The sequence below is a fragment of the Ptychodera flava genome, chromosome 11, assembly GCF_041260155.1.
Source record: "Ptychodera flava strain L36383 chromosome 11, AS_Pfla_20210202, whole genome shotgun sequence".
NCBI lineage: Eukaryota > Metazoa > Hemichordata > Enteropneusta > Ptychoderidae > Ptychodera > Ptychodera flava.
The window spans coordinates 8,663,362-8,690,727 of record NC_091938.1 but is presented as its reverse complement, the minus strand read 5'-3'; the positions used below and the strand labels follow the sequence as shown (position 1 = coordinate 8,690,727).

The window sequence follows — 27,366 nt, the reverse complement described above, 5'->3', positions numbered from 1 at the left end:
GGGGAGAAGACGACAATATCCTTGTTTTTTTTTTCCAGAACAAATAGTTGAAATATTATTAATCCTTTGAGTGCCAATGTCATATTTTTGTTGCTTCCGTACACTATAACGCAAACATTTTTTTTCAGATCTGGACATTTTTTTCAAATTTTCTCCAAGCGTTTGAACAAAATCTGTTGCTAGTGCAAAGTTATGTCCATTTACGGTCTAAAACTATAAAAATACAGGAAAATAATCATAAAATTAGTAAAATGTGAAAAATTACAGCACTTAAAGAGTTAAAAGTTACAGACTTAACATTGCACGGTACTTATATATAAGGTGGGAAAGTTAGTGATATTTTCGTCAAGGCGTGCGCAGAATTCTTCTAGGCCTTGTGGTTTACAAGAACATCCTACTGTAGATTGCGGTTTTATCAAGTGTTCTGGAGGACGTGGCCTGCATAAGCAAAAGTTTTCTCTCCAATTTTGAATTTTTCTTTCCGCAAATAAAATCGACATTTTAATTTGTAAGGGATAAACTCTTTCGCTGCTGCTGTTTTTTTATTGTTTTTTTTTGTTTTTTTATTGTTTTGTTGTTTGTTTGTTTTTATCTTTAGAATGTCTCACCCCCTGTATGTGAGCGGAATGAATCCAATTACGTGTAAGTGATCTTTTCGGCCGTTACTCAATTACAGAAGGTTTTACCGCTTCGGAATTGGTTGTTCGGTTCACACTATTTTGAGTCTGTTGCTTGGCTCTTTAAAGGTAAACAGTCGTCGGAACTGCGCCTGTGCGAGTTTCTTGTTTACAAACAAAGTATTTCGTGCACCATATCTAGCTGCACCTCATCATCAAAGCTGCAACATTTGAATTAAACGATGTAGCTTATGACAGACCTGTTTTAACTTTCATTAATCTCCATCGTACCTTTAATGCAGTGTTCACATCGGTCGTATGGGTCCCATACGACATTTGAGCCCAGTTCCGACGGCTGCATCACTTTAAGAACCGAATACCTGTGAGCTTTTTAACGCCCCTTGTTGTATAAACAAACTTGTCAATTGTCAAAGTCGTCATTCAAATACAATATCATGGATGATGTCCGAACTTGTCGTCAAAAGCTCAAAGAATAGTTTCAGTCACGGGAGATTGTTCGCAGGAGAACATATATAATTCAAATTTGTTAACGATAGGGAGCTTTTTGTGTTACATTGGTAGCAGGAGGGCGCACCAATATGTCGACGACAACCTTTGTGATATAATAGTAATTCATTTCTCACAAGCCAGTGTAATGCCAGTGGATGATCCTTGCTCAGTGCATTGCTTTTGAACACCTGACAACGCGTGTCATCATTCCTGAACCGAGATTTTCACTGTAACGGTTGAGAATGTCACAGATCTCGTGAGCCTTATCCTGCCCTGAGCCGGTGTCCTGTGCACACAGTGCTGTCGATGTACCTGTTTGGAATCGACTGCAAGGTTTCCCTTTCGATGTGACCGTACTATCACGTCCGGAAAACGAAGGTGCGCTGACGAGACGGGAGGTTCGCGGTGCACGGTGACTGTGTTCGGTGAAAATGGCGAGTGTAGGTTGGACGACGCCGTGGAGTTATGTAGCTCTGTGTCTCTGTGCCCTTTTCCTCATCATTTTCAAGCCAGGTAAGGTAATCCGGTAAGGCGTTGACCTTGTGTTCGTTGGCGTACAGCAGTCCGGCCTGCTTTTTAATGCTTTGATTGGGAAACAGTGAACCGTATCCATGACGGCAAGCTCGTCTCACTTGGTTGAACATGAACTCTTGCCCGCAACCTTGTCGTTGAGAGACTGTATGAGCAGTGTATGTTGATAGAATTCCTGTATGGCACGAGATATCCCGCTACCTTTGAGCATCATCGTATAAACGGGAAATGCATCGCATATTTCTAAACAAAATTATTTCTTATCGTAATTTTGTCGAAAATTGCAATGCATACAAGCGATACAGAGTGCGTGCTTCGTCGAAAGAGATATAAACACCGTTCGCAGTCAATGATGAAGGGCGTATGAGAGTAGGGGGCCCCAACTGGGTGTCCACCGGAACATACGTTTTACTACGGGAATCAGTCGACAAATGATAAGGGATTCAGTGCATTCGTCTTGCCAGACTTTCTCGTTTCAATATTTATTTCCTTTCACCAGAGAAAGTGATAGGGCTTTTAGCGCTCGGAGACGACGATAAAGGAGAAATTGACTCCACAAACGAAGTACACGAAGCGAAACACTCTGCTATAAGCTATTATAAACAGTTGAGTGCGTCTGACGCATGCTTTTCCACAGGCGATGACCGCGTTCGTAATGGTATCTGAGTGTATATAGTGTGTCTAAGTTGAAGATGGTCGACGCATTATATCGGGTCCTTCGAATCAGGTTTATGTCTGATTCCAAAATCTCAGATGCGAAAAAAAATGCAAAATACATAAAACTAGCCTAGCTTTAGTACAATTCAAACTCGTAATCAGATTGCAGATTCCATGACGAATGGAAAATGTGGCGCGTTCTGCGTGAATTTTTCAATCTGGCGACAATAATCTCAGTCAAATTCAGAAGATGGGCAGATGTTCATGAGAAGGGCACGGTCATGACTGGGAAACAAGTACAGGTGCGTCGAGTATGAGTCTCCGAGCGGAAATTAAAACACTCCCGTTCCAACTGTTCATTTCCCAACGTCATCAATATCAGGTTCACGGTCGCCAATTATCTTGTGCGTAAAGAGCCGTCGGCACACTCATTCGTTGTCTACTTTCTCACATATGTGAACTATGACCTTTAGGGTTGAAAATAGATCTGATATACCAAGTCTTGGCATGTTTTTTTTTTATTTTGTTTATTTTCCAACGAGATTAGTATATTGTTAAACGTCCTTGCGTGCATATGGTGCGATTTTTTGCTCAAATAAAGAAACATGACACCGCCCAGCCGCAATACTATAGGGTTATTCACAAAATACGGCCCTGTATGGACGAGGGCTCGAGTCCATAAAGGGCCGTATTTTGTGTATAACCCTATTATTATACACCTCCCTCCATTAATCGTCCGTATAAACTAATTCTATGGTAAATTTTGAGGGATGCGGCACGCGCGATGTGAGTTGAACGCGCGCGATTGTTGAAATAAAATTGCTACAAACCCTAGGCCTGAAAATTTGCGCGTCGCGCGTCTCCCGTATTCGGGACTCCGCGTACTATACAAAATACAGAAAGTTATTGGACGGTCAAACTCCCATTACGGCAGTAGGTGTATAATAATGCTGTATATGTGCATAATAATAATAATATATGACTAACAGTAATGATAGCGTTAAATGTTCGAAACGTCATTTTCAAAAACTTCATAGGGCCTAATTTCTGATGAAAAAATTGCAGAATAAAAACGATCCTCTTAATGGGTATTTCAAACTGAGTGGTGTACACAGATAATTTACAGGTTTCAACAAAAACAAAACTAAAATAAATACAAAACAAACAAAAAAGAAAAAAAGGAACGGACATGAAGTTGAAAGTTAATGAAGGTTTATTTCAGAATAGCTGTTATCAATCACTGAGTTTAAAGGGAAACGGTCGTCGGAACTGCGCCTGTGCGAGTTTTTTGTTTACAAACAATGTATTTCGTGCACGATATCTAGATGCACCTCGTCATCATAGCTGCAACATTGAAGTTTAAATTATACGATGTAGATTATTACAGACAAGTTTTAACTTTCGTCAATTACCATCGTACCTTGGATATAGTGATTACATTGGTCGCATAGGTCCCATACGACGTTGAGCGAGGTTTGGACGACTGTGTCCCTTTAAGGGATTGGCAGTAGGGGAGGGCGTAAAAGCGCGTCCAGATGATTGAAGTGCGGCGCAGACGCAGCAGTTCTGGTTGTCGTCTAGTAGTCCAATATTAATGCTATTAGTATTGCTAGTTGTAGCTGAGTGTTAGTAGTGAGGATGCCTGTTATCGTAGTAGATACTGTGGTGGTAGTGGTAGTGGTGATCCTAGGGTATTACTATTGGTGGCAAGGTATAATAGTACATATTTAGTAGTAAAAGTTGTACTGAATCACAGTGACTGTATCATTATCAATTTAGTATTGGTTGTCATTATTGTTCATGTGGCGGTAGTGTAGTTGGAGGAATGAAAATAGACAGGATACGCACAGCATGATAATACAATAAAAAATGTTGACATCTTTTGTTTTTCGGGAATGAAAAAATGCACACTCCATATTAGCGATATCAGCCTGAAAGACATATTCATGCGTGCACTCAAGTAAACACAACGTCCAATACGTTTTAATAATTTGACATTCATGGCACTTAAAATGTCAGCTTCACTCAGTGGTGATTGCGAGCACAGATACAGGTAAATTGCTTATATCCAATACAGATCGATTGAGTAAATTCTACGTCTGCGTGGTTTCTGCCACTAATCTTTGCTAAAATCAAACAATTTAGCACAGATCAAAGTTTTTCTCTATCTGTGTTCACTAACTTGGCACGCTGTTGACGAAACGCGCAAAACTGATTCTGAAGTACGCGTAAATCACAAGGGGAAATACTTGTAACGTTTGATAATGTTTTCACTACTTTTTTGTTCTGAAAAACAAATATTTTTGCTTCTTCCTATAAACTTCCTTCATACAGGATATTGACGGATAATGTTTTAACCCTGCAAAAACAACACATTGGGTACTAATGTAGTGTTATTGATGACAAAAAATTCTGGTCTGGACTTAAGGTGGAATGCGCCTTGGGGACAGATATTTGGACTCTCAACATTTTACAATTCTCTTCTGATCTACCACTTGTTGGGGTTCATTTTAAAGCTCTTGGAGTAAGAAAAATTTTCACCGTTTCAGTTTTTCGAAAATCAAAAATTCTAATTTTTTCTTCATAGAGTTAACACAGGGATGGCGGCCATTTTTGAATTTCAAGTATCGGTAAATTTTCGGTAATTTGTTTCTCTAGTACCAAACTTTTCAGGTGACCCCTGATGTTTATCCTTGGTTTGGCAAGAGAATTGTTGAAGGTTTCATTGAGGAAAGTTTGAGTAAAAGTGTAAGTCTTTCACTTCCGAAGCGCATATTGGCTTAAATCCAGTTGTGTCTCCAATACTATTAAACATTACACGCACAGGCTGTATTGTCACGGGTTGAAGAGCAGGAATTTCTACACGACTTTTGTTCGTGTAGAAGAAAAGATGTAATATAACTTAACAAATTGATGGAAAAATACACCAGGCTTTACGGCTAACGAGACTTTAAATAACCGTTATACACTCAGTCTGTCAGATTACTGAATCCAATTAAGATCGGAATCCTACAATTCGAATGTGAACCTAATTCGAACTCGCGAAACGTGTCTGTGTCTGAGACTCTCGTGACCCAGTATTCACCGACTATTCTGTGTGAAGTTTACAGAACGACCAAGCCCAGGCTGCTCCCAAGATTAAATTCCCTATTTATTCGATCCTAACTGTTCCTCATCTGGTGGAAATTTGATGAACCTTAGGGAGCATTCTTTTTTACATCGGGGGGGGGGGGTCGGTGGAAATCAGGGGGGTCGACTTTTACAAAACAGTTTTTTAGGGGGGGTCAAATTTTACAATCAACGATTGGAAGGGGGTCAAATTTTATATAAAGGTTTGTATGGAGTTTGTGGAAAAAAATTTGACTTTGGAATTTCACCGAAATGTTGCTTGGTCCTCCATACATAATGTATGAGTAGTATATGAGAAGCTATGAATAATTTCTTTTAAATACAAAGCTAGCCAAATCTGTGTATGTATGTACTCTTGATTATTGATATTAGTGTACTTGATTAGATTAGCGCGATGACAAGTTCAAGTTTGTGCAAAAAATTTGATTTTGGAATTTAACCAAAAATGTTGATTCTCTGTACATTGAGGTATGTGAGGAAACTTTAAATATTTTTTTTTACAATACAAAACTAGCTGTTAAAATCTATGCTTGAAAAGAGTTAGACAATTGATGTAAATGTACGTGGACGAGAATATCATAGTTGAAAGAGCAGATCTGAAAAAACAATATGATATTGGAATTTCACCCAGTGATTATTTGTAAAGTTCAAAAAGGATTCTTTGAAAGTTCAAAGGTCACATGGAAAATTATAAGTCAATTAAGATATTATTGATACGGACTGTGACATCTGGGGGAGGGTCGCTGTTTTTTGTGCATGAAAATTGGGGTGGGTAACTCTTTTTCTTGCAAACACTTTTGAAGGGCCTAATTTTTCAGCCTAGGGCCATACAGTGCGAAGGGTTAATGAATCAAATCTGATGATTTTTTTTGGGGGGGGTCACATTTTACAATTGATGAATTTGGGGGGTCGAAAATTTATAAATTTGATTCGGAGGGGGGATCGCTTTTTACATTCCATTTGTCGCTCAAGTTCCACCGACCGACACCCCTCTCCCAATAAAAAAACGAATGCTCCCTTACTACATGTCGCAGGCTTCCCTACATGCATCGTCCGGATCGCCCAGCCTGTAGTTTTGTTTGTTTGTTTGTTTGTTTTGTTTGTTTTTTGGCTGACCATAAAGTTTTCCTGTGTCATCCCTAGGATCGCTCGCGAAGATACCTCTGATAGCGTATATAGTCTCATAAAATGCATTTTACCTTGATTGTTGGAAACTATGCGCACACATCCCCATTGCTTCAAATCACCGTTGTCATTGCCAAATTCGGTACGCAGACAGATAATTTTAATTTCAGCTTTAGTGGAGGAGGGGTGGTTCAGAGCGATCAACGTTGAAACAATGGAGCCAATCATTGAAATAACCTGTTGGCATTAATATCTATTCAATTTATAAAAAACTTGAAAATTGTCGTGTTCCAAACAACACTAGACTTGCTCCAAGTCTGTGGGTATGTAAGTACCAAAACATAAAAGAAATTGAAGGACTAGACATCAGCAGACCGTCGCGCTAATAGGCTGTTGCGTAGATCGTGTGGTGAACGCCTTGGCCCACTGCCGAGAAAAGCCAGGCGGCTGGCGGCCAGTCTAAAACAAAACTTCGGTCGACAAGTTGACAGTGTGTATTTCGGTCAGAACTTGCTGTATACCGGAGACCAGAAAGTATATTTGCAACCAGCCGAATTCATCGTACCTGTACGAATCGATTCGGTTGGAAATTTCTCGGCGAGATATTGACTGCACGCCTTCCGGAGCAGAAGTTTTTAAATACATGAAGGTTATTCTTTTCTCTACGTTTCGATGGCGATGATTTTTCCGTCTTGGAATATTCCCAATGTCGTTCGTAATGGAAAGATAAATTACATACAGGACTGCTTTTCCCTACAATATAAGCATAGAGTGATCCATCTCTATGTCAAGTGATGTGTCAACTTCCAATATTAAAAATTTATATACGCCTCCTAATGTTGAGCATTGATAAAAGTGGTTAAGAAAAATGTTTTTATCTGTGTATTCTCTCGGACTGATAGATCTATCTTTTAACCACTTAACTATAATGTCGTTGAAGATTATTCCATCGGTCAAATTCCGATCTTAGCAGATATTGGTATCTCACTATCTATCTATCTAATTATTTCAGTTACGCAGACTTCGAATGGGTTTGTTAACAACCTGATAACGAACAGACGTACACAGACCAGAAACTGAAGCCGATCGTTCAACCATGTCTGAATCATAGCAACACAGATTGCACGCTGTATTCACCAGATGTGGTCCTTCAGATCAGGTGTTTGTGGCTGCCATTTTTTCCCTAAAGGAATATGGGTCGGCTTTCTTTTAAAATAATCTTCAAATTTCCAATAAACATTCCATTCATATTTTTTGCAGTAAACGTGCGAAAGTTCGTCTAGAGAAATAAACATTTTTGAAAAGGCGGCAAAGAATCTCAACAAGGTGATCTTCCTCTTCTTGAAATTCTGAGTGAAACGAGAAAGACCCTGAAATCAGGTCACTTACAAAAGAAAATGGTAAAATGTCTTGATGCATTGCTAGGCAAATTAATTTGCTGATTGATCAGTACAGAGAAATTGATGGAATGCATATATGGTTGTTCTTCCGCGCAGCAGACTGTTCTCCACAAAATGACCCACTTTCGTGTTTTATATTATACCCATGCGATCTCATCCAAACGATTGACATTCGGTATGCTTTCCAGCTAGAGTTACTAGTACGATGATTAGGTCGATTCTACTGCCCGTTTTCAAAACCAAGCCTATCTAGTCGCACAAAGTCACGCAAAGTAGTATTTTCTGATATAGCTAAAATAACCTTTGATAGGAAAGCTGTGAAAGCTTGTATTGCGCGTGTATACGTACCTATTTATACGTGCATATGTCCCTCGTATCAGTTAACTAAGGATCATTATATACAAACGTGGATCAAAAACCAAAAGGTAGAACCAGAAATTTTAGTACAAAACGAAATTGATGGTTGTATTCGGTTTGAATTCAGGCTTGTGTTGTTGTTTTTTATCAGAGATAGTGATTTTTGTGAATACTTAATGATTTGAGTGAAACAAGATCATTTCGTACTCTTAATTACATGTCAGCGTACAGGCGGCACCAGCAGTCCTATCAGATCACTCGATTACACACATGATATGACTTTCTTGTTGATTCAACACAGTACAGTATCCATACTATGATACTACATTCATGCATTTGAAGAAATCCGGTAAAATGCCCCGGGGATTAAAATAAGCAAACTGAAACTAGCGCGAGATTGCCAAGGTAACCATGTTATCTTTGTCTGCTCACACAGCTATGGGAAGCACGATGGTTTCCTGATGTTTGTTTGCTTTTCCAGATGTGCAAAAATGTACTCCCTAGTCACAAAGGAAGACAGTTGAAATATAGAAATAGGCATATAGATGAACAAATCGACCTGGTAACCGTTTGAACCTGCATAAATGTGATAATCACCATAATATAATTACCAACCAGGATTGTAATGAAATCAAACACAAATATATTGAAACAGTTAACCATAAATGTGACAACACCCAACCATAAATGTAATTACCAAATTAACCATAATTGTAAAAAACACTTAATTGTTAATGTAAAAAACTTGAATTCGGGTGAAATCATTTGTTTGTCAATATCCTGAGTAAATGATAAACACTGTAACATGACTACCATGTCAGTATTGTAAATTTTCCCGCGACTTTGATTCATTGTTACAACATTCTGTTTACCGGCAGTTCAGTCTGCATAACCTGGTGCTTATGTATTAAAGAAAGGAAGGCAACTTCACATATCGGATCTCTCTTTGTCAGTGATACGAAATATTGGAACGCTGTGGCTGCGTGACATCAGAAATACGCCGCTGAATACGAGTTGATTATTAAACTCGGTCACGTCAATTTTGTCAATGGTAAAGGTTCTATTTATGATTTTTCTAGTCTTCAGCTCAGTGTGGTCTCTTAGTCAGTGACTTCACCTTGAATCCCTCATTGAGATAGGATAAATTCAAGTTTTTGCCGAGCGGTTTTGAATATGATGTCTTCGCTAGGTGACTGGGTGAGTTGTGAGTTCGAATCCGATCGAAAATCTGCAGTGTTTGCTTAGAGTTTGTATTTCAACATGTTTGTAAGGTTTGTGTATAAAGGGACTTTTAGGAAAGAAATGTGAGACAATGTTTTATCACTTTTACTGTTTGACATTTCGTTTCTTTATGGTGATGCCAGACTCTTTGTTCATTGTGTAAACGGTCAGCCATGGGCTTGAAAATGCCGCTAGGTTGGAAAATGGAAAATAAAGCCACTGGGAAAAGAAATGTGGGCGTCTTTTGTGAAGTTCTGTTCGCCAATCGATGTCATAGGGAAATGAGAAACTTTTTATTGTCGAAGCTGTGCAAAGTGTTTGTAAAATTGAACTGATCAACTCACAAAAACACAAATTACCAACAATATTGTACCGTAATAGATGTATTTTAAGTGCTAATTCTTTTATGACCATAAAGATATAGATTTGGTTACATTTATGGATGTTTAGTATTATATCTATCGTCGTTTTTATCAGTACTTTTATGGTTTCTATGATTGATGGTTTAGATTCATCACATTTATGGCTTCATTCTATTATAATGATGGTTGATGTTAAATTCATGGAGATTATTACATTTATGGAGCTGACGACTGTCATTGTACGTTTAGTAACACCAAAATACAAGTTCTTTGAACATTGTGTGGCGAAAACAAAGACAATTGTGAGTGTGAATGGATGGTGTTAATTTGCATACAAAAAGTCTCGACAGGTACATTAACCAGTATATTGTCCTCAAAAACAAGACTACAACCTGAGATTCAGACTGCAAAAAAGACATGTTTGCTATTGGCGAGCTGAAGTGCTCGACAGGTCATGCATCTTAGGAAACAACGCGCAAAACATCTGCTTTTCGGCTGTAGCAACAACAATCTATTACGACATGGCAGCATAGGCTCAGTTATATTTGACCAGTTATTACAGAACAATCCTAACATATCTAAATTCACACATACAGCGAAGGTGACTCGGAGGCTATCATGTAACCTTTAATTCACCGCAATATGTTTGTGATTTCAACAAAAATCAAGAGGTAAAGCTCACCAAGCCAACTGTAAAGATGAAAGTGTGTTGTGAGTGTACTTAATATCACACCACATGGAGACCTAGTAATGTGTCTGTAGGTTCTTTTCCAACTCAAAGCTACCGTTCACAGTCTCAAACAACCGTAAAGGCACAAGACCAGCAACGTCCTATAGTTCCGCATGTCACTGTCGTGGTAACGAAACTGTCATTAAAGTACGCATCGAAAGATACGTGAACTTTTAATACGACACAATGACCAGTCCTATATGTTATTACTTAAATACATAGGTTTGTGGCATAATAACGCAATCATTTGCCCGACGTGAGAAGACACCATTTGACCTCCTTACGCCGGGAAAATAGTTTCCTACTCGGCCCGCAGGTAAATGTATTAAAGCAATAATACTTTTATAACACATGCATATAAGCGACAAAAGTAATGAAATATCGGAGAAGGAAAAAAGTTAAGTACTACCAGTAGTAATCTCCGACTCCACTTTGTCATTTTCACCAATAGAAGGAGGAAAGATTTGTTTAGGGATATGGAATCGCAAGACGCGTAATAATATTTTCTACGTCATGGCTGACACAGAAGCAGACGAACGCGATCAAGCCCGAAGACAATCTGGTAACCCGAGAAACTTTTTATGACCAATTTCTTAAAAGCTGTGCAACCGATGAAGCTAGCTCACCTAAAACTTGATATTGCTCAACCCACCAATCAAGATGTTCTAGTATGTATGCAGGCAGGCACGGGACGTGCGAAGAACACATTTCCTTCGAGCTAGTGCAGGACAAAGTAGTTCCGGTCACAGATTTTATTTATAGGTCCGGGAACCATGGACATCGGTACAAGGTCTGCCGGACCGACAAACTGCCCAGATGTCTCTGAACAATTCAATATATTGAGTAGGAGCCCAGATCGGGACATGTAATAAATTACACAATACCATACTATACTTCTGTTGTGCATATGAATGAATCCGTGGGGAAGTGTGTCTTTTATGTCCACGCAATCACCCCTCAACAGCATGTATATGAAAGGGCAGACTTGGTACATCATGACGTCACAGGGTACATAGCCATCTTTATGTGCACTCGAGAATAATTCAAGTAAAATAGTGCAATAAATAATACACTGTTCTTTAGAAATAGCAACATAAAAATGGCGACTGGTTTAATTGATGTATGTCAAAAATGAATTGCTGCAATTAATATTGGATGCTGCTTTCAGAGGAAACCTTTGGCGGGTTCAAATTGAATATGGATTTATTTTATTACCGCAATAGAGAAATAGTAAGGTATGTCGACAAATTAATTTTTTTTTTCGCGAGATGGAAAATATGGCTTCGTCTATACCGTCCACTTGTCTTGAATTGGCAAGGCTCGTATTGTAATGTGCGGTATTTGCTTCAAGTGGGAATCTGGAACTACACGAAACTAATTCAATGAAGCCGACGATGGTACCCAGCCACTACACCTCAAGTGAACCAGTGCGTCGGTTTACTTGTATAAAGCGATGAGTTTTTAGTCTCTCCGCATAATCAATATGCAAATGAACAATGCAACAAAGTAAAACTATAATGAAAAGACTATCCTGGTATGGTATAGTTTGCAACTGAAGATATCCTGCGGTGGCTGTATTGACGAAACCGACAATATATACATAAAGCGTGTGTACCAATATGAACGAATGGTAAAAGTGTACAGTATTTAAAATGGGCAAAACATTGAAATTTCAATGAAAGTACTAGTATTGACACTCAAACTTTCCCCTGCCGATCAAAAAATGAGAATTTTCTCAAATGTTCACAGTACTTTTCTGGTCTACCGCTTGTGTGGGTTCATTTTGAAGCTCTTGGAGTTAGTAAAATGTGCAACGTCTTAGTTTTGTGAAAATCAAAAATATATTATTGCCCCATAGAGTTAACACAGGGATGGCGGCCATCGTGAATTTCAAATATCTATAAATTGAAACATTTGTTTCTATAGTAAAAAAATTGAACCATGATCCCCATGAACCATGAACCCCATCTCAATTTCTATACTTGATGTCCCTTAGGAAAGTTTGAGCAAAACTTCAAGTAATTCAACTTCGAGACGCATACCGCCCTTAGGCAGTCGTAAATGCCTATCTATCTATTATCTAAAAACTATCGTCTGCACTGACTGTAAAAACTGTCGTCTGCTCTCTTCAATGCCGACAGAACAACCGCCGTTGATAATCGCAGGTTGACCAATGACAGCGCCGTGCAAGATAACCATCTCTGAACAAAAAATGTGGAAGATTATACCGATTATGTATCGTAATTAGTCATAGAGAAAGCGCTTTTTTTACAGTCTGAAGATACTTTCTTTGAAGGGAAAAAGAATTAAACTCGTCCACAAAGAGTTGAGCGTTGTCAAAATTATATAAATGAACTTTAGACTTCTGTAGAATTTCGGGTCAACACGGAAGCTGCTATATCTGAAGGGATGTCCGCAAAGATTGAGATGTTTGTAATTTCCCTTGCCCACCCGGGGTGTTATGTTTGTTATCTGCATATGTTTGTATTGCTCATATTGTGCAACGCAAATTAAACTTTGACTTTACCAACCGTGGACTGTTTGTTTTTACTAGAATATGCTACGGCACTGGGGTGAACGAATACACACTGTGTTCATTAGTTATCTCGCATTATTCATCTGGTCCATCTACACTGGTCCGACCGCCATTGTGCGGTATTGACGACCTTCTCTTGGCGCGTCTCTATCACATATCACTGGGAAGCCCAAACCTTTATCTATATATTAACCTGCTGTTTATTTGTTAGAATCTCATACGAATACCCACAGCAGATATTCACCAAGTCGCCATCAATATATTTTAGTGAGCGCAGAGGAATAGGCAAAATAAATAGAGATGTGCGTATACTGCGTATGGCATCAAAATTGTTAGTTCAGCGTCAAATGGCGAAAAAGATATAATGTATACAAGAAGTCTAGCGCACGGTATTTTTTTTAAATTCCTTATTTAACTCACATATAATTAGCTCGGCTTATTTAAATCAATGACGAAATTATCAAACTGAGCTCAGTCAGCGATGATCAAACAGTCATCCGGCCGTCGCCTCAGAGAACAACGCCAAAAACGACAAGAGAGCATCGATCGATTTATGTCATACATGATGGGAAGTGCGAGAATAGCTCTCTTTGTGCATTGGGCTGACAAACGGGCTTATCACGTGCAGGTAAAGATAGCGTGGCAAGTTAACGTGTTCCTCGAGACAGAGGCACTCAGGAACAGGCATGAAAGTGTTGACAACAAACTGATCGGAGCGAGACAGAACAAGAGACATAGAACATAGAAAGAAAGAGAGAACTTGGAGGAGACATTTGTGTAGATAAAATAAAAGTATTGTGAAACTGTGTTTTAATTTTACTGACAATAACTGATTATCACTCATCGTACGCGTGTTCAAGTTTAAAGATTTTAACAGAATCGGGTCTCCCTTGCCGGGTTTGTCTCCACCGCCTCGGAGCTTTGACAAACACACGTGAACAGGTTAAATACGACATCAATATTTCACAAAACACCAGATCATGACGTGGACACAATATAGTAAATGCACAGCATTTTCCCATACGTTTAATTGTATCTGCAGGGCGTGCAGGTACCTGGCCTCTGTGTATTACAGGGCGAACGGCCGCGTGTTCCTTTATTCATGAGAAAATTGTTTCATATAAACGTTAATAACCTGTTAATAACCTTATTGCAGAGCCGCATTGTTCAACGTTTTCAATAGTATATGTAGATAATAGTCGCAGTATAATGGCTATCAAAATGACATATTTGCATATGCATATGGAAAATAAACTGTCTGGAATTTCGATACTATAGAGGCCAAAGCAGGAAAAATATTTCCGATAACATGGTCTCTGGAATGAAATGAAAGGTAACGGCGAGTCGGCAAATCCGGCATATTCAATTTTCGATGGTTCTGGTAAATTCGGTCGTCAAAATTAGAAGTTTGATGAGGAAGTTACGATTTATTTTTCCTACATAGGACCCATACTTTGCACTGAAAACAGAACAGACGCTATTTAGAGGACTCGGTATAAGGTTCGTGTAGGAATTATCGATGGAACTATCGGGTCTCAATGTACAAGGATAGACTGATGCTATTAGCAGAGTACATCGTAAAAGCGTCAGGAACGAGTCAGAAAAATTGAGCTGCGCTAAAATCGCCGCAATCAGAAATAGAAGAGCGTATCGGGACATGTTTCTACTAACATATTATGTAGGAGCTGGAAACAGCTTTCGCTCTGTATTGCTTCGTTGCTGTGTACATCATGTTATGTGCGTGTTATCACTTTATCTCTCCACACTAGTCGACCTGAAGTTACTCCGACTCCAACTTGGAATCTTCAAAACGACAGCTTAATTATTCAAGCCAGGTCCAATATTTCGAACAGGGTTGTAAAATGTCTCTTTTTGCAGAGTACCGATAATTGTTCAGGTGTCTCATAAAATAACGACAAGTCAGTCGTATGTTAGCATTTTAATGAAAGTGACTCAAAGATTGCACGTTTTTGAGAAAAATCTGCATATGTATTTTGTGTATACATGTATGTATGTATGTATGTATGTATGTATGTATGTATGTATGTATGTATGTATGTATGTATGTATGTATGTATAGATTGATGGATGGATGGATGGATGGATGGATGGATGGATAGATAGATAGATAGATAGATAGATAGATAGATAGATAGATAGATAGATAGATAGATAGATAGATAGATAGATAGATAGATAGATAGATAGATAGATAGATAGATAGATAGATTTCGATACGGCTCAAAAAGTTATCACAGTGGATCTTGTGTCATAATAATTTATTCCAAACCCCCGACACTAAAATTAAAAAAGGAAGTCAAATTCTGCAAAAACCATTCTTGGAAAACGTATCCATCGACCCACACCATGGCATGTAACAAACTTAACTAGGAAATTCTGACGAAAAGCAAAACACCACGTGATCTGACTTTTCCAATGGACTACCATCTGAACATAGCAGTAGGCAGTAGCCTGCAGGGTTTTTTAAAATGGTGTCCGAGATATACTAATTTATCACCGATAATTACCCGAATAATAGTCCGTTCTAGGTTCAATCAACGACCCAATGATGACCGTACCACGGAACTCTCGTTGATTTACTCTTCACGTGTTTGTTCACCTGCTTCGATACTTTCAGCGTGATAGCTGATTTACAGCAATACTCAGATGGAGGGGAGATTGAGTTCGTGCCTCAATAAAACAGGCTCATGTATGGATTTCCGTCAATAACATCCGTGTTGGCCTGATATATCCAACAACCATCGCAGTTCCATCGTTGACTTGCGTGTTCACTTGCAATGCTTGTTTTGAATTTAAGTACTAGTTTGTTTGCTTTTGTGTTTCGAGGGCATCCTTGTTTTGGAGGTTTTGTTTTGTTTATTGGCAAATAACGAGCAAAACTGTGTAGCAGTCATCAGAAAGAATCAAATGATGCATATTGCACAAACCGTATTAACCATTCTAATTCAGGAAATTTCATGGTGAAATGCTGGTATTCTTCGAGTCAGGACGTGCATGCCTATCTGTGTATGCGTCTGTGATTCCATCGGCAAGAACTCTTACCTACATGAACACGTTTTTTTATAATCATACGAGGATTGTTGACGTTGCCAGATTTAAAACACTGTAACGCGCTGTTTGCGATCTACATTGTAAGAGATCCCATAATGCAGTATTTCCTTTCCTTTTGCCGTTGCTTCAGACACTAAAATTTTGCAAAGTTGACTGGAACTGGTGCGTCCTTTGCTTGAATTACAAACCATCGACTAGTGCTAAATATATCTAGCCCTGCTTTTCATGAAGGGGTAATATGTTCCATTGTTATGTCGATGGCCTTGTGTCACCTTTGATCTAATTAAAACGATATTGTTATTACGAGTCATTCTTTTGGTAGTTCGAGTTAGGATCTCGTTGAAATGACATAATAGTGCGTCTATATCTCGAATTCCTAACATATATATATAAATATAAATATATATATATATATATATATATATATTATATAATATATAATAATATATATATATATATATATATATATATATATATATATATATATATTATATATATATATATATATATATATATATATATGAAGTTCGGAAATATTCACGGTGTAAGAGTGCTCAATACCTGTATGGCAGAGCGATTTACGGTAAAAAATGATAACAAGTTGAACACAGGACTTAGGCGTTACTCAGAGTTTCACGCTACGTGTGCTTTCTGTAGCGATCATCAGACGATGATCTGATGATCGCTACAGAGAGCACATGTAGCGTGAAACTCTGAGTAACGCCTAAGTCCTGTGTTCAACTTGTTATCATTTTTACTGTATATATATATACATATATATATATATATATATATATATATATATATATATATATATAATATATATATATATATTATATATATATATATATACACGGTGCAACGGGACCTTGGCCATGAGAAATTTGTTAAATTATTTAGTGATTATATTTTCATTATGTAACCGATTCCCTGTAATCCACAGATACGCCATTAAAGCTTGTGTGAAACCATCCGTTTCTTGGGTGTGTATAGATGAGTTGCACACGGGGGCAGTTCTTGCAGTTCGTTACTTTCCCTATTTATGTTGAACTGTAATTCACATATTTCACGGTGTCCAGTTTATCAGACTTAAGGTAGTATGCGCCTCGAAAGTGAAACACCTAAGCTTTTGCTCAAACTTTCCGAATGAAACTTTCAACCATACTCTTACCAAATCAACAATAAAAATTGGGGGTCACCATGCAAAGTTTGATACTATATAGAGAAACAAATGATCCAACATTTTGCGATGATTTGAAATTGATTTGAAATTCAAAATGGCCGTCATCCCTGTGTTAACTCCATGGGGAAATAAATTTTGGATTTTTGAAAAACTGAGACGGTAAATGTTTTTCTTACTCAAAGAGCTTTAAAATGAGGCCCAACAAGTGGTAGATCAGACAAGAATTAGAGAAATCTGACAGTCCGAATATCTGTCCCCGAGGCGCGTTCTACCTTAAACACGTCTTTTTGAAACCTGTAACTTCGCCTTTTTATTTCAGTCTTTCAGTGATGCTCTCATCTTTTGTGGTGTTCATATTCATTACTGTACACGTCAGAACACGTTTTTGAAGGCAACGTTCATATGTTTTCAGTATCATAAACCATCCGATATGTAGATAATGTCATTCGATATTATTTTGCTATGGAATGAACGTCAGGTTGCAAGTAGCCTGTGCAACACATAATCGTAAATTACTTTTATTTAACGATAAATGTTTATTTTACCCAAAGACCAAAGCACTAAGCAATGAAACAGGATCCACCAAGCTATTAGTAATACTATGATGCGGTTACAATAAACCAAAACTACATGATTAAAAGAAAAACATTTAATCTTTGTTTAATATTTATCGTTGTGACCTTTGAACTATTCAGAATGTATTCAAAATGTATCCAAATTGTTAAAATTTCCCAAACTACATCAGCTATAGCACCGCGCCTCGCTGTCTAGAAGTAATAAAATGACAGGTTAGCGGCCTCGGACCTCGGATTCAGTTGTGTCACATAAAACTATTCTTGAACATATATTTGAGCATACGAACACTATTCATCCATACATCCACCCATATATCCATCCATCCATCCATCCATCCACCTATCCAACCATCCATCCATCCATCCATCAAACCATCCATCCATCAAATCATCCATGCATCTATCCATCCATCCATCCATCCATCCATCCATCCATCCATCCATCCATCCATCCATCCATCCATACATCCATACATACATACATACATACATACACACACTTACAAACATGCATATACACGTGCACTAACTTTGAACTGGATTCCCTGTACCTCGAAGGAATCAGTTCTATTGAAGTAGTGCAGTGTTTACGTAAATTTATTTATTTTAGCAGAATGTAGTCGAAACCCAGTCATATGAAAGCGAAAGGTGTGACCTTGATTATTGACACATGCATCGTACGCTTGTTATGTTGTTATACAATGTCAACATCCTGTCATGAAGGGTTAGAGAAAGATTTAGACAGAATCAATGGAATTTGGCGTCATCAAGAACTCTTACTCTGGGAATTTTAGAAGACAGACAGACAGAGAGATATCATATCGTCATTTCCTAACTTTTTAATGTACCGGTTTTGTCGCATACTGATTAGCAGCCCAGGGCATAATGAACGACTCAACCGAAACTTTTTTCTGTTTCTACAGTGCAATCAACGTTTTACCTACGTAAAAGACGTCAAATTATTCTAGTTTTTATTTACAACTTGCAATTGAATTCCTCTGAGTGGTACAATTTTCGAGGTTGCACGAATTATACTTATTTTACATCGGGAACCTCTATGTTTAATGGGAAATCTGAGCACGACACTAGGCGTAAGTTTTGGGTACGTACCAAAATTACGGAGAACTGCGCGTTTGAGAAACACGTGAAGTCAGTCACTAGATTTGCCCTTCTATTAATTGGTCAAGAATATCATGGGAGTTACTTCATTATCATAAGATATGCCCAGTATGTTCAATCATGGAACATGGCCCAGTCCAACGGGTACCGGTCGTATACCTGAATTAATTAACGTGGGGACGTGGGTGAAGTAATTTTGGCAGTCAAAAAAAAGCATTATTCCTGGCTTTGACAGATCGTCAGAGCATGATGCTAGGGGCAAGTATTGGCACAGTCTCACTTCTACTGTTTATGGTTTTGGGGTACGATGGCAAAACCACGGAGAGGTTCCTCACAACAACTTTAAGTAGGGGTTCAAATGCTTTATATTATACAAGTAACTTCGATTACATATGCTACCGTTTTACACCCACTAAGATATCTCTTGCTCTCTAGTGTCGTAAAATCCATACTTTGTGTATTACTTTAGTCCAAATTGAGCAAATTGCCTTTCTTGTAGAGCCGAAGTGGACTAAACAGCATCGATTCTTACGTTTGCAATCAAACTTTGTGTGCGAGGTGCTGTACGCGACGTATCTTAACTATAATGATCGTATTTATGAGCACGCCCTCCTTCGCATTATTCTCGGAGTGCACAGAACAGGCTTTGAGTGTCCGAAGTGAAGTTATATGAACAGGTAATGTATTCGTCTCGTCAGTGGACAACGGAATGAATTCAACTGTCAGAGATACACATTGTGGCTTCCTGTCCACACCGTACAACCCATACAGCAACAGTGATTTCACGCCAGCGTTGAAGCAAAACAAGATCGATTTCTTTACTCGCCGGCGTCTTTGATTCCAACTCCCAAAGGATTTCGTTCCTGCTGATGAAATTACAGCGGTAAAACGTGATTGCTGGACCTCGACGGTTTGTACGAACAATCAGTACGTGAAGCGAATCCGATGAAGTCGTCAACCATGGATGTCCTCCCGTCTCATCTCAGGTTCTCACTTTGAGCAGGGTCACGGATTTGAACATCCTCATTTTGCTCATTTTGAATTAGAAAAAGAACCTGCGGAATTTTCACTGTGGAATTGCAAAGATGAAACGTTTCAAACGTCCAGCTAGCCTTTTCCACGATTAGCTTGAACATATCCAAAATCATACCAACATGCATAATTACCCGCTGACATCGGTTAAAATACTACCAAATTAATCATCAACGAATAGTGTGAAGATCTGATCGCTTTTTATAAGCCTATTTCGCAAGAAGTTATCTTTAATCGAGTATTTTTGTGGAAACAATAACCGACAGAAAAATAATCATTGACCCTTAGAACTGGGGTTAACGGAGAAACTCCAATCGCTGTATGAAATATTTTTTTAAACTTTGTGAATCTCAAGCTCTTTAGTGAACCTGCTTTTTCCTGTCGCTTCTTGTTTTCTCGGCGTGTTTAGTTACATGTTTGTGAACATCGTGACGTCATGTCGTCTGCTCCAACAATATGTACACGATTTCCATTTTTGCGTGAAAAAATCAATATCAGTGGTATCCATGTCTTAAAAAGCAATCATGAATGTGCATTTTGGCTGTGCCATATTTACAGAATCCCTGAAAATAATGAAAGCTAGCAAACATATAGCACAATCTGAGGCAAATAACTGATGACGTTTTGCTGTACATAGCTTCACCTAAACATTTCGCTTCACTTAAACATTATTGTACAATAAAAGTTCACGTGGAGCGAGGAATTTGGGGTTTCACTGAAAGCAATACGCTTTGTATTGAAACTTTTCAGCAAAGTAAAGAAGATTCAAATCGACATAACTTCTTCAACAGTCCTATCTTCTGTATGCATCTATCTATCTATTTATCTATCTATCTATCAATCTATCTATCTATCTATCTATCTATATATATAATAATTCATTTACACATTATATATATATATATATATATATATATATATATATATATATATATATATACAATAATGTGTAAATGAATGAATTATATGTACACTATATATGTACGCATATGGATACATTTCTGTTTATGTCTTTATGTTGGAATGGATGAAAAAGTGTTATGCTGATAAAAACAGATACATACATACATACATACATACATACATACATACATACATACATACATACATACATACATACATACATACATACATACATACGTACATTCAGACGTATGGTACATATACATGCCATGAAATTAGAGCATTTTTATCGATTACCGAATATTAAATTTCATTTCTCTTTCAGTCGACTGCAGATGCAAACGAATAAAGAACCGAAGTAATAGGCCCTAAAGATCCAATAATGAACTTTTCATGTCATCTATAATTTGCCCCCAGCGGATTCAATCCAGTCGTAATAATTTTATTAAATCTTTACAGTGTTCACACTTTTTTCTATCCCAACAGCTTTTTGCTTACAGTGTTATGGCTGTGAAAGATTTGATTCCGTCGAGGAGTGTCTGAGCGACTCGGTAACTGTCGAGTGCCCTTACGGATATGACTCTTGCTACACCGAGACGATGTTCAAAGGAAACAGATCCAGTGAGTAACTCTGACATTTATTTCGCTCGGTTCAGCGATGATATCATGTGTAGATATGGTTTCCGTTCGATTCCTCATTGAAATCATAATAGGCCATGTCAACCAATGCAAATGACGGGGTTTTTTTTACTACCACCGTTGATTTGCATTTTATCGATCATACCGACAAACCGAATCATAAATCATACTCTAGCTGCCTCCTAATTTGCTGTAATCTGCAATCCTATCGCTCTTTAGGTTGCGTTTTGCGTGTTCTGTATTGGGAAATTGGGCCAAAACGCAACACAAAGCCTATGTTTCTCTGAAAATTTCTCTCAAACATTTTGTTTCGTTGTATATCACATCTGACTCTTCCCCACCAGTTACTGTTATTTACTCTCCATATTCCCTTTAGGCTACATCTGATCTCATCAAACCCATCGAATAAGTTTGTGCGCCATAACGATGGCTTCAATTAAAATTAATACACGCCACAACAGTGCGACGTTTGGTCAGTATATGTTCAAGTCGAACTAAAATATACGTTTGTCCCAAAGGCATGACGATAATTTAAAATACAGAACCTCAGTCATTCAAAATGATTTTTTTGAAACGTAAATTTTGTAGGCAAGTTTAAAAACCTTCACTTTTTCTCAATTTCCCCAAAGTCTTGTATATGTATGTCAATGTACATAGAGAAATTATAGTCGACATGCAAACCACCACGCCAAATTACGTTCCATCACACACCACAGACAGCACGACCCGCATGATATACAGATTAGAATTAAATAGTGGCCCTGTGACCATATGTTCCGATATGGTAACTATAAATTGCCATTTACCAGACAAATACTCGCTAATAAGCATACCCTATGCCCCAAAACTCTCACATATACTTAAAACGGCGAAAACCGTGTTATCCCTAAAAAACATTAACGCCGAACCGTACGCCTATTTGATATATGTCTGTGCGGCGTTGCTGATCACATGAAAGACGACCCCATTGTGAACACAGTACACCGACCGCGGCGTGTTCACAATCAGTTTCCAGGGCAGTGTTTACCGAGCAATTCTGGTAAATTTTCGAGTTGCCAGCTTTTAACATTTGTGTATTTACAGTCTCCGTTTCCTAAGATTTATATGTAACGAGCAATCGGTTTTAGCGATCGTGCTGTTTTGAAGGCGATTCGCCACGCTGGCCCTAATATTTTTTTCTGTTTTTAAGTAGGTCATTCTGCTAGGGCAACTTTCAATATCACCGGGTTTTGATGGACTACTCTTGCATTAGCATATTGCGACTGATTGTTTGCCTAACCTTCGCCATGTCTCGTGAATATTATGTCGCGTTATAACCATATGAATTCATTGCGAGCTCTCGCCAAATTGGGGTTAATTTGATTATTTTCAATTTTACGTCTTCGATCTATATATTATCATATTATCATCAACTTAATTGAATATGAACGGGAAATGGGGGTCATGTTATTTTTTTTGGGGGGGGGGAATGGCTGAAAATCAGAAATCCAGACGAATGTTGCAGGCAGTGAAAATCCCTTACGAATGTTACATTATGTTTGATGTCGCTCTTGCATGCTGCGACGTTTCAGAGGCGATTGTAGTTGTATCCATGGCAACAGCACATAGAGTGGACTTTTAGACGTGTAATTTTGACATATATATAAAGTTTATATTCTGTCTCTCTGGCAGGAAAAAGTGACTTCGATCCGCTGATAATGACCAAGGGATGTATAACTGGAGCATCATGTGCTGACCGGAAGAGGAGTTACGGCGAGTGCGAGAAGAGCGCTTCGGACTTCGTGTGCGTTTCTTGTTGCACGGGCGAGAAGTGCAACAAAAGCGCAACATCCGATACAACCATGGCAACGGCTGCTCTCACGGTCATCGCGATGGCTCTGCTGTCTGTCGTCGTCCTCACGATGTCGTGGGCGACCACGACGAAGGAGGTGTCCCAGAGGTTCTGTCTCCCAAGTTGATATTTCTTCCATTCTCATCACAGAAAAGCTAACCCTTGGTAATCCAGTGACGATATTGTGATTACAAGGGCGTCGCCAGAGCCTTCCTAGCAACACCTAAGTGGCAATGTGGTTGGACAATGTCTACTGCAGTGTTGGGTTTACTGCAGGCATCAGCCAATAAAACCTGTGCTTTCAGACACAATGCAGACAAGCCACTGTAGGTTTTCAGCGCTACCCGTTGGGTTATGACAGTTTGTTGCTTTTCAAAAAGGGAAGGCCCTCCTTGGAAGGATTTATATAAAATAATTAATTCGTTTTTCCTATTTATCCATTTTTTAGAAGTGAAAGTCAATTGTAAGATCTATTTTGAAAAGAGCAGTCTAGTTATCATAAATTTTCATAAACGGCATTATATATTGGCCGAAAACAAAGGGGAATTATGAATTTTATATTTGAAGATTAATTCTCCAGAAGGCATGCATTGGTAACCTCACGCGAACTTTGAAATATGAACTTGACAACCGCAATGAAACGCGTCAAACATCTGCAGTTCTTGGTCGATGTCAAGTTCACACTCATCCATCTTGAGTCTTGTCATCCCGCGATCACACCTCCTGGAAACGTGAACACGTGCATATGCTCTTAATGCATTTGTTTGCACGGTTAAGCACTCGGGTGACATTTTGAATTTAAACAAACCGTCACGAGTGGGGTTTTTTCCAAAGTTGCGCTGCTTCAAGTCTCTCTGCCCTGACACGCCGGATCATAAATTTCGCGAGTAAGAGAAAAGAACAGGAAATAATACCGCCTCAAGTCACTTGACGGCTATAACTTTTTTTATTTTCAGTATTTACGATCTTTGTGACAACGTAGCCAACTTCGAATTTCTCGCCGTCTGAAATCCAGTATTTCAACGATCTATGAGTTAAGTTGTGCGCGCTACACGACGTCTCTGCTTGGTTCAACACCACAAGGTTGTTGAAGCTACGTCTTGCTTCTGTGGAAAATTCACCCGCAAACGACAGAAGTACTAAGCCGAAACAGTGTGCCTAGCTGTCGGATGAAAACGAAAGGGTACATGGGAGCAAAAAATACCTGAACAGATATTTTCTGGCAGCTTCCACTCGGACCCGCCGATATTTAAAGGTATACTGTGACCTGTAGTTACCATGGAAAGAGAAAATCTAACCAATCACAGATTTTAAGCGGGAGGCCGCTTCTTAAAAACAGCGCCCTAACATGGGCATTTTGAATACCAAGGAACGCCCCTTTGAACATATATGAGAATATTTAGATTACAGGTGACTGTATACCTTTAAAAGACAAAATTACTGTTTCATTGCATTACATCAGTTTTTAATCATCAGTCCAGTCCACCAGTTCGATATCTTGTAACGTACTGAAAAGAGTGGTTGACAAACCAATATTCAGGTCCGCTTTTAACAGAGAACGGCAAAACAATGACAATGACATGTGCCACTATAGGGTAACGATTGCTTCATCGAACCCCACACCTTGGCGTAAATTAAAAGCGAGGTTGTCTCGTCTTCAGGGTATATTGTTGTACATGGCACTTGTAACACCATATGTGAACATTCTTTGCGTTCATAGTCTGTTTTCAAGCTCCGGTAGCTGTTATTATTCTTACCATCTTCATCATCTTGAGATGCATTTTGCATGATCTTCGCTCTTCATGTAAAATAGTTCATCCATCTTCTACCAAGAAACAGTAAATCTAATTTCCATTTCCATTTCGGATATTTTTATATATCATCAAACTCTTTTGTTGTCCGTTAAAAAATCTGACTTTGTTAATTGGGATGTCATCCTTTCAAATATGAGATATTGTTCAACATATGTGCGACTGATATCTCGCTTCTCAGCGTTGAATGTGCGTATCGTGTTTCAGGATAATCACACAGTTCAACTGACACATAAAAGTGGGTGTTTTATAGACAGAGAACGACTTACACAATAATGTACACAGACATCGGTATTTATTTTGGGGGTTTGTTAGATAAGTGTGTATGGCTAAGAAATCGCTATGGTGCTCTTCGGTATTTGAATGGGTAGAATTTTATTATCCCTTAAAAGGGCGAGTAGAATTAACAGAGAAAGGGATTTGGGAGAAAAAACAGCCTCCCCATGGAATCAGTTAAGAATGTTGGGACCCTTTGTCGACATTGTCATAGCACAGTAGATGTTATAGCACAGTGAAAATCATATATATATATATATATATATATATATATATATATATATATATATATATATATATATATATATATATATATATATATTATATATATATATATATATCTTCAGACTAGTTTTTCCTAAAGAAATGTCTCTCATTTATTAGTCCAGTCAAAATAGGGTTAGACCCACCACAAATTGCAACAGAATTTTTTTCTTCAGAATGCATTTCAGAGAGGTACCCAGAACAACATATTAAAAGTTTACTCGAATCCACCTTGGGGAAATATGTCTAATTTGCATAAATCAAATATGGCGGCCAACCATCCAACAAAATAACATAATTTGCTATATATCACATGTTAAACAAGCTATTTCAGTGATTTCAAAGTCTGACACTAGTAATTTGGCTCAGGGAATCATTTTGGAGGTATAATGTTCCTTATAGGTACTTCATTAATTTGCATAATTCCAATATGGCGGCCAACATTCCTACAAAAGACATTTTTTGGTCATATACCACGTATTAAACAAACCATTTCAGTGATTTTAAAGTTAAAAGTATATTTCTTTGGCATGGACAAACAATTTTCGAGATTCTATGATTTGCATAGGTAATTGTTAATTTGCATAAATCCAATATGGTGGCCAACATTCTTACAAAGGACATTGTCGGTCATATACCACGTATTAAAAAGCTATTTCTTTGATTTTAAAGTTTTAATATTTTTCTTGGGTATGAAGAAACACTTTTAGTGGCTCAATTTTTACAAAGGCCCTTTGATAATTTGCATAAATTAAATATGGCTGCCATATTAATGCCCCATGGCTTAATAGCTTCTAATATAAATAACGGTTTTGGTATAGTTTTTAGCACTAGGAATCTATCAAGAAGAAACTGTTAAGTCCTTGGACATTCATTTTTAAAATTTTTTGATTTTTCTGTATATGACGACTGTTAATGAATGTTAGTCTTCTGAATGATATATTTTCTTCCTAAATATAACATTGAATTCATCTATGTGCGACATTTTCGTAATTTGTAAGGGTGTTTAACACTCTACAGTGTCAAAGTATGAAATCTGTAATGTCTTTAGTTTTTAATTTAGACTGAACCCCCTTCTTATGGATGGGTGCATCTTTATAAGATCCCTCAGATAATAGGCAAGAAGTCATTACACATAACAGCAAAATACAATAAACACAACAAAGCTAAAAAAGCAGAAAAAATGATATGACCGAAATAAAAATGTCGTAATACACACAAATTGAAACTTAGCACTATTGCAAACAATGTCAGATTCATAAAAACTTTATGGACACACAAATTCAAAAAAATCTGAAAACTGCATGCTTTAGCAAAGACTTACAATTAATCCAAACACAGAATCCAACTACACAATACAAAGAAGTACATCTTGAGTCATTTTTCCAAGTGTCATTTTCCCAGATGTACATGTTTTTATCGTGTAACAGTTGGATTCTGTTGGGCTAATGAGTTGTTTGAATTAATTTTAAGTCTTTGCTAAGCA

The 27,366-nt window shown here is 38.0% G+C and overlaps 1 protein-coding gene across 1 annotated transcript; it reads left to right on the top strand.

The window, feature by feature from the left end:
• Window positions 1-1,249: 1,249 nt before the first annotated feature.
• LOC139143446 (ly6/PLAUR domain-containing protein 1-like) lies at window positions 1,250-27,005 on the top strand. The gene is made up of 3 exons (XM_070713776.1): window positions 1,250-1,640; window positions 21,546-21,680; window positions 23,370-27,005. The coding sequence occupies exons 1-3, from the start codon at window positions 1,559-1,561 to the stop codon at window positions 23,654-23,656; spliced, it is 504 nt and encodes a 167-aa protein (XP_070569877.1). The 5' UTR covers window positions 1,250-1,558; the 3' UTR covers window positions 23,657-27,005.
• The last annotated feature ends 361 nt before the right edge of the window (window positions 27,006-27,366 follow it).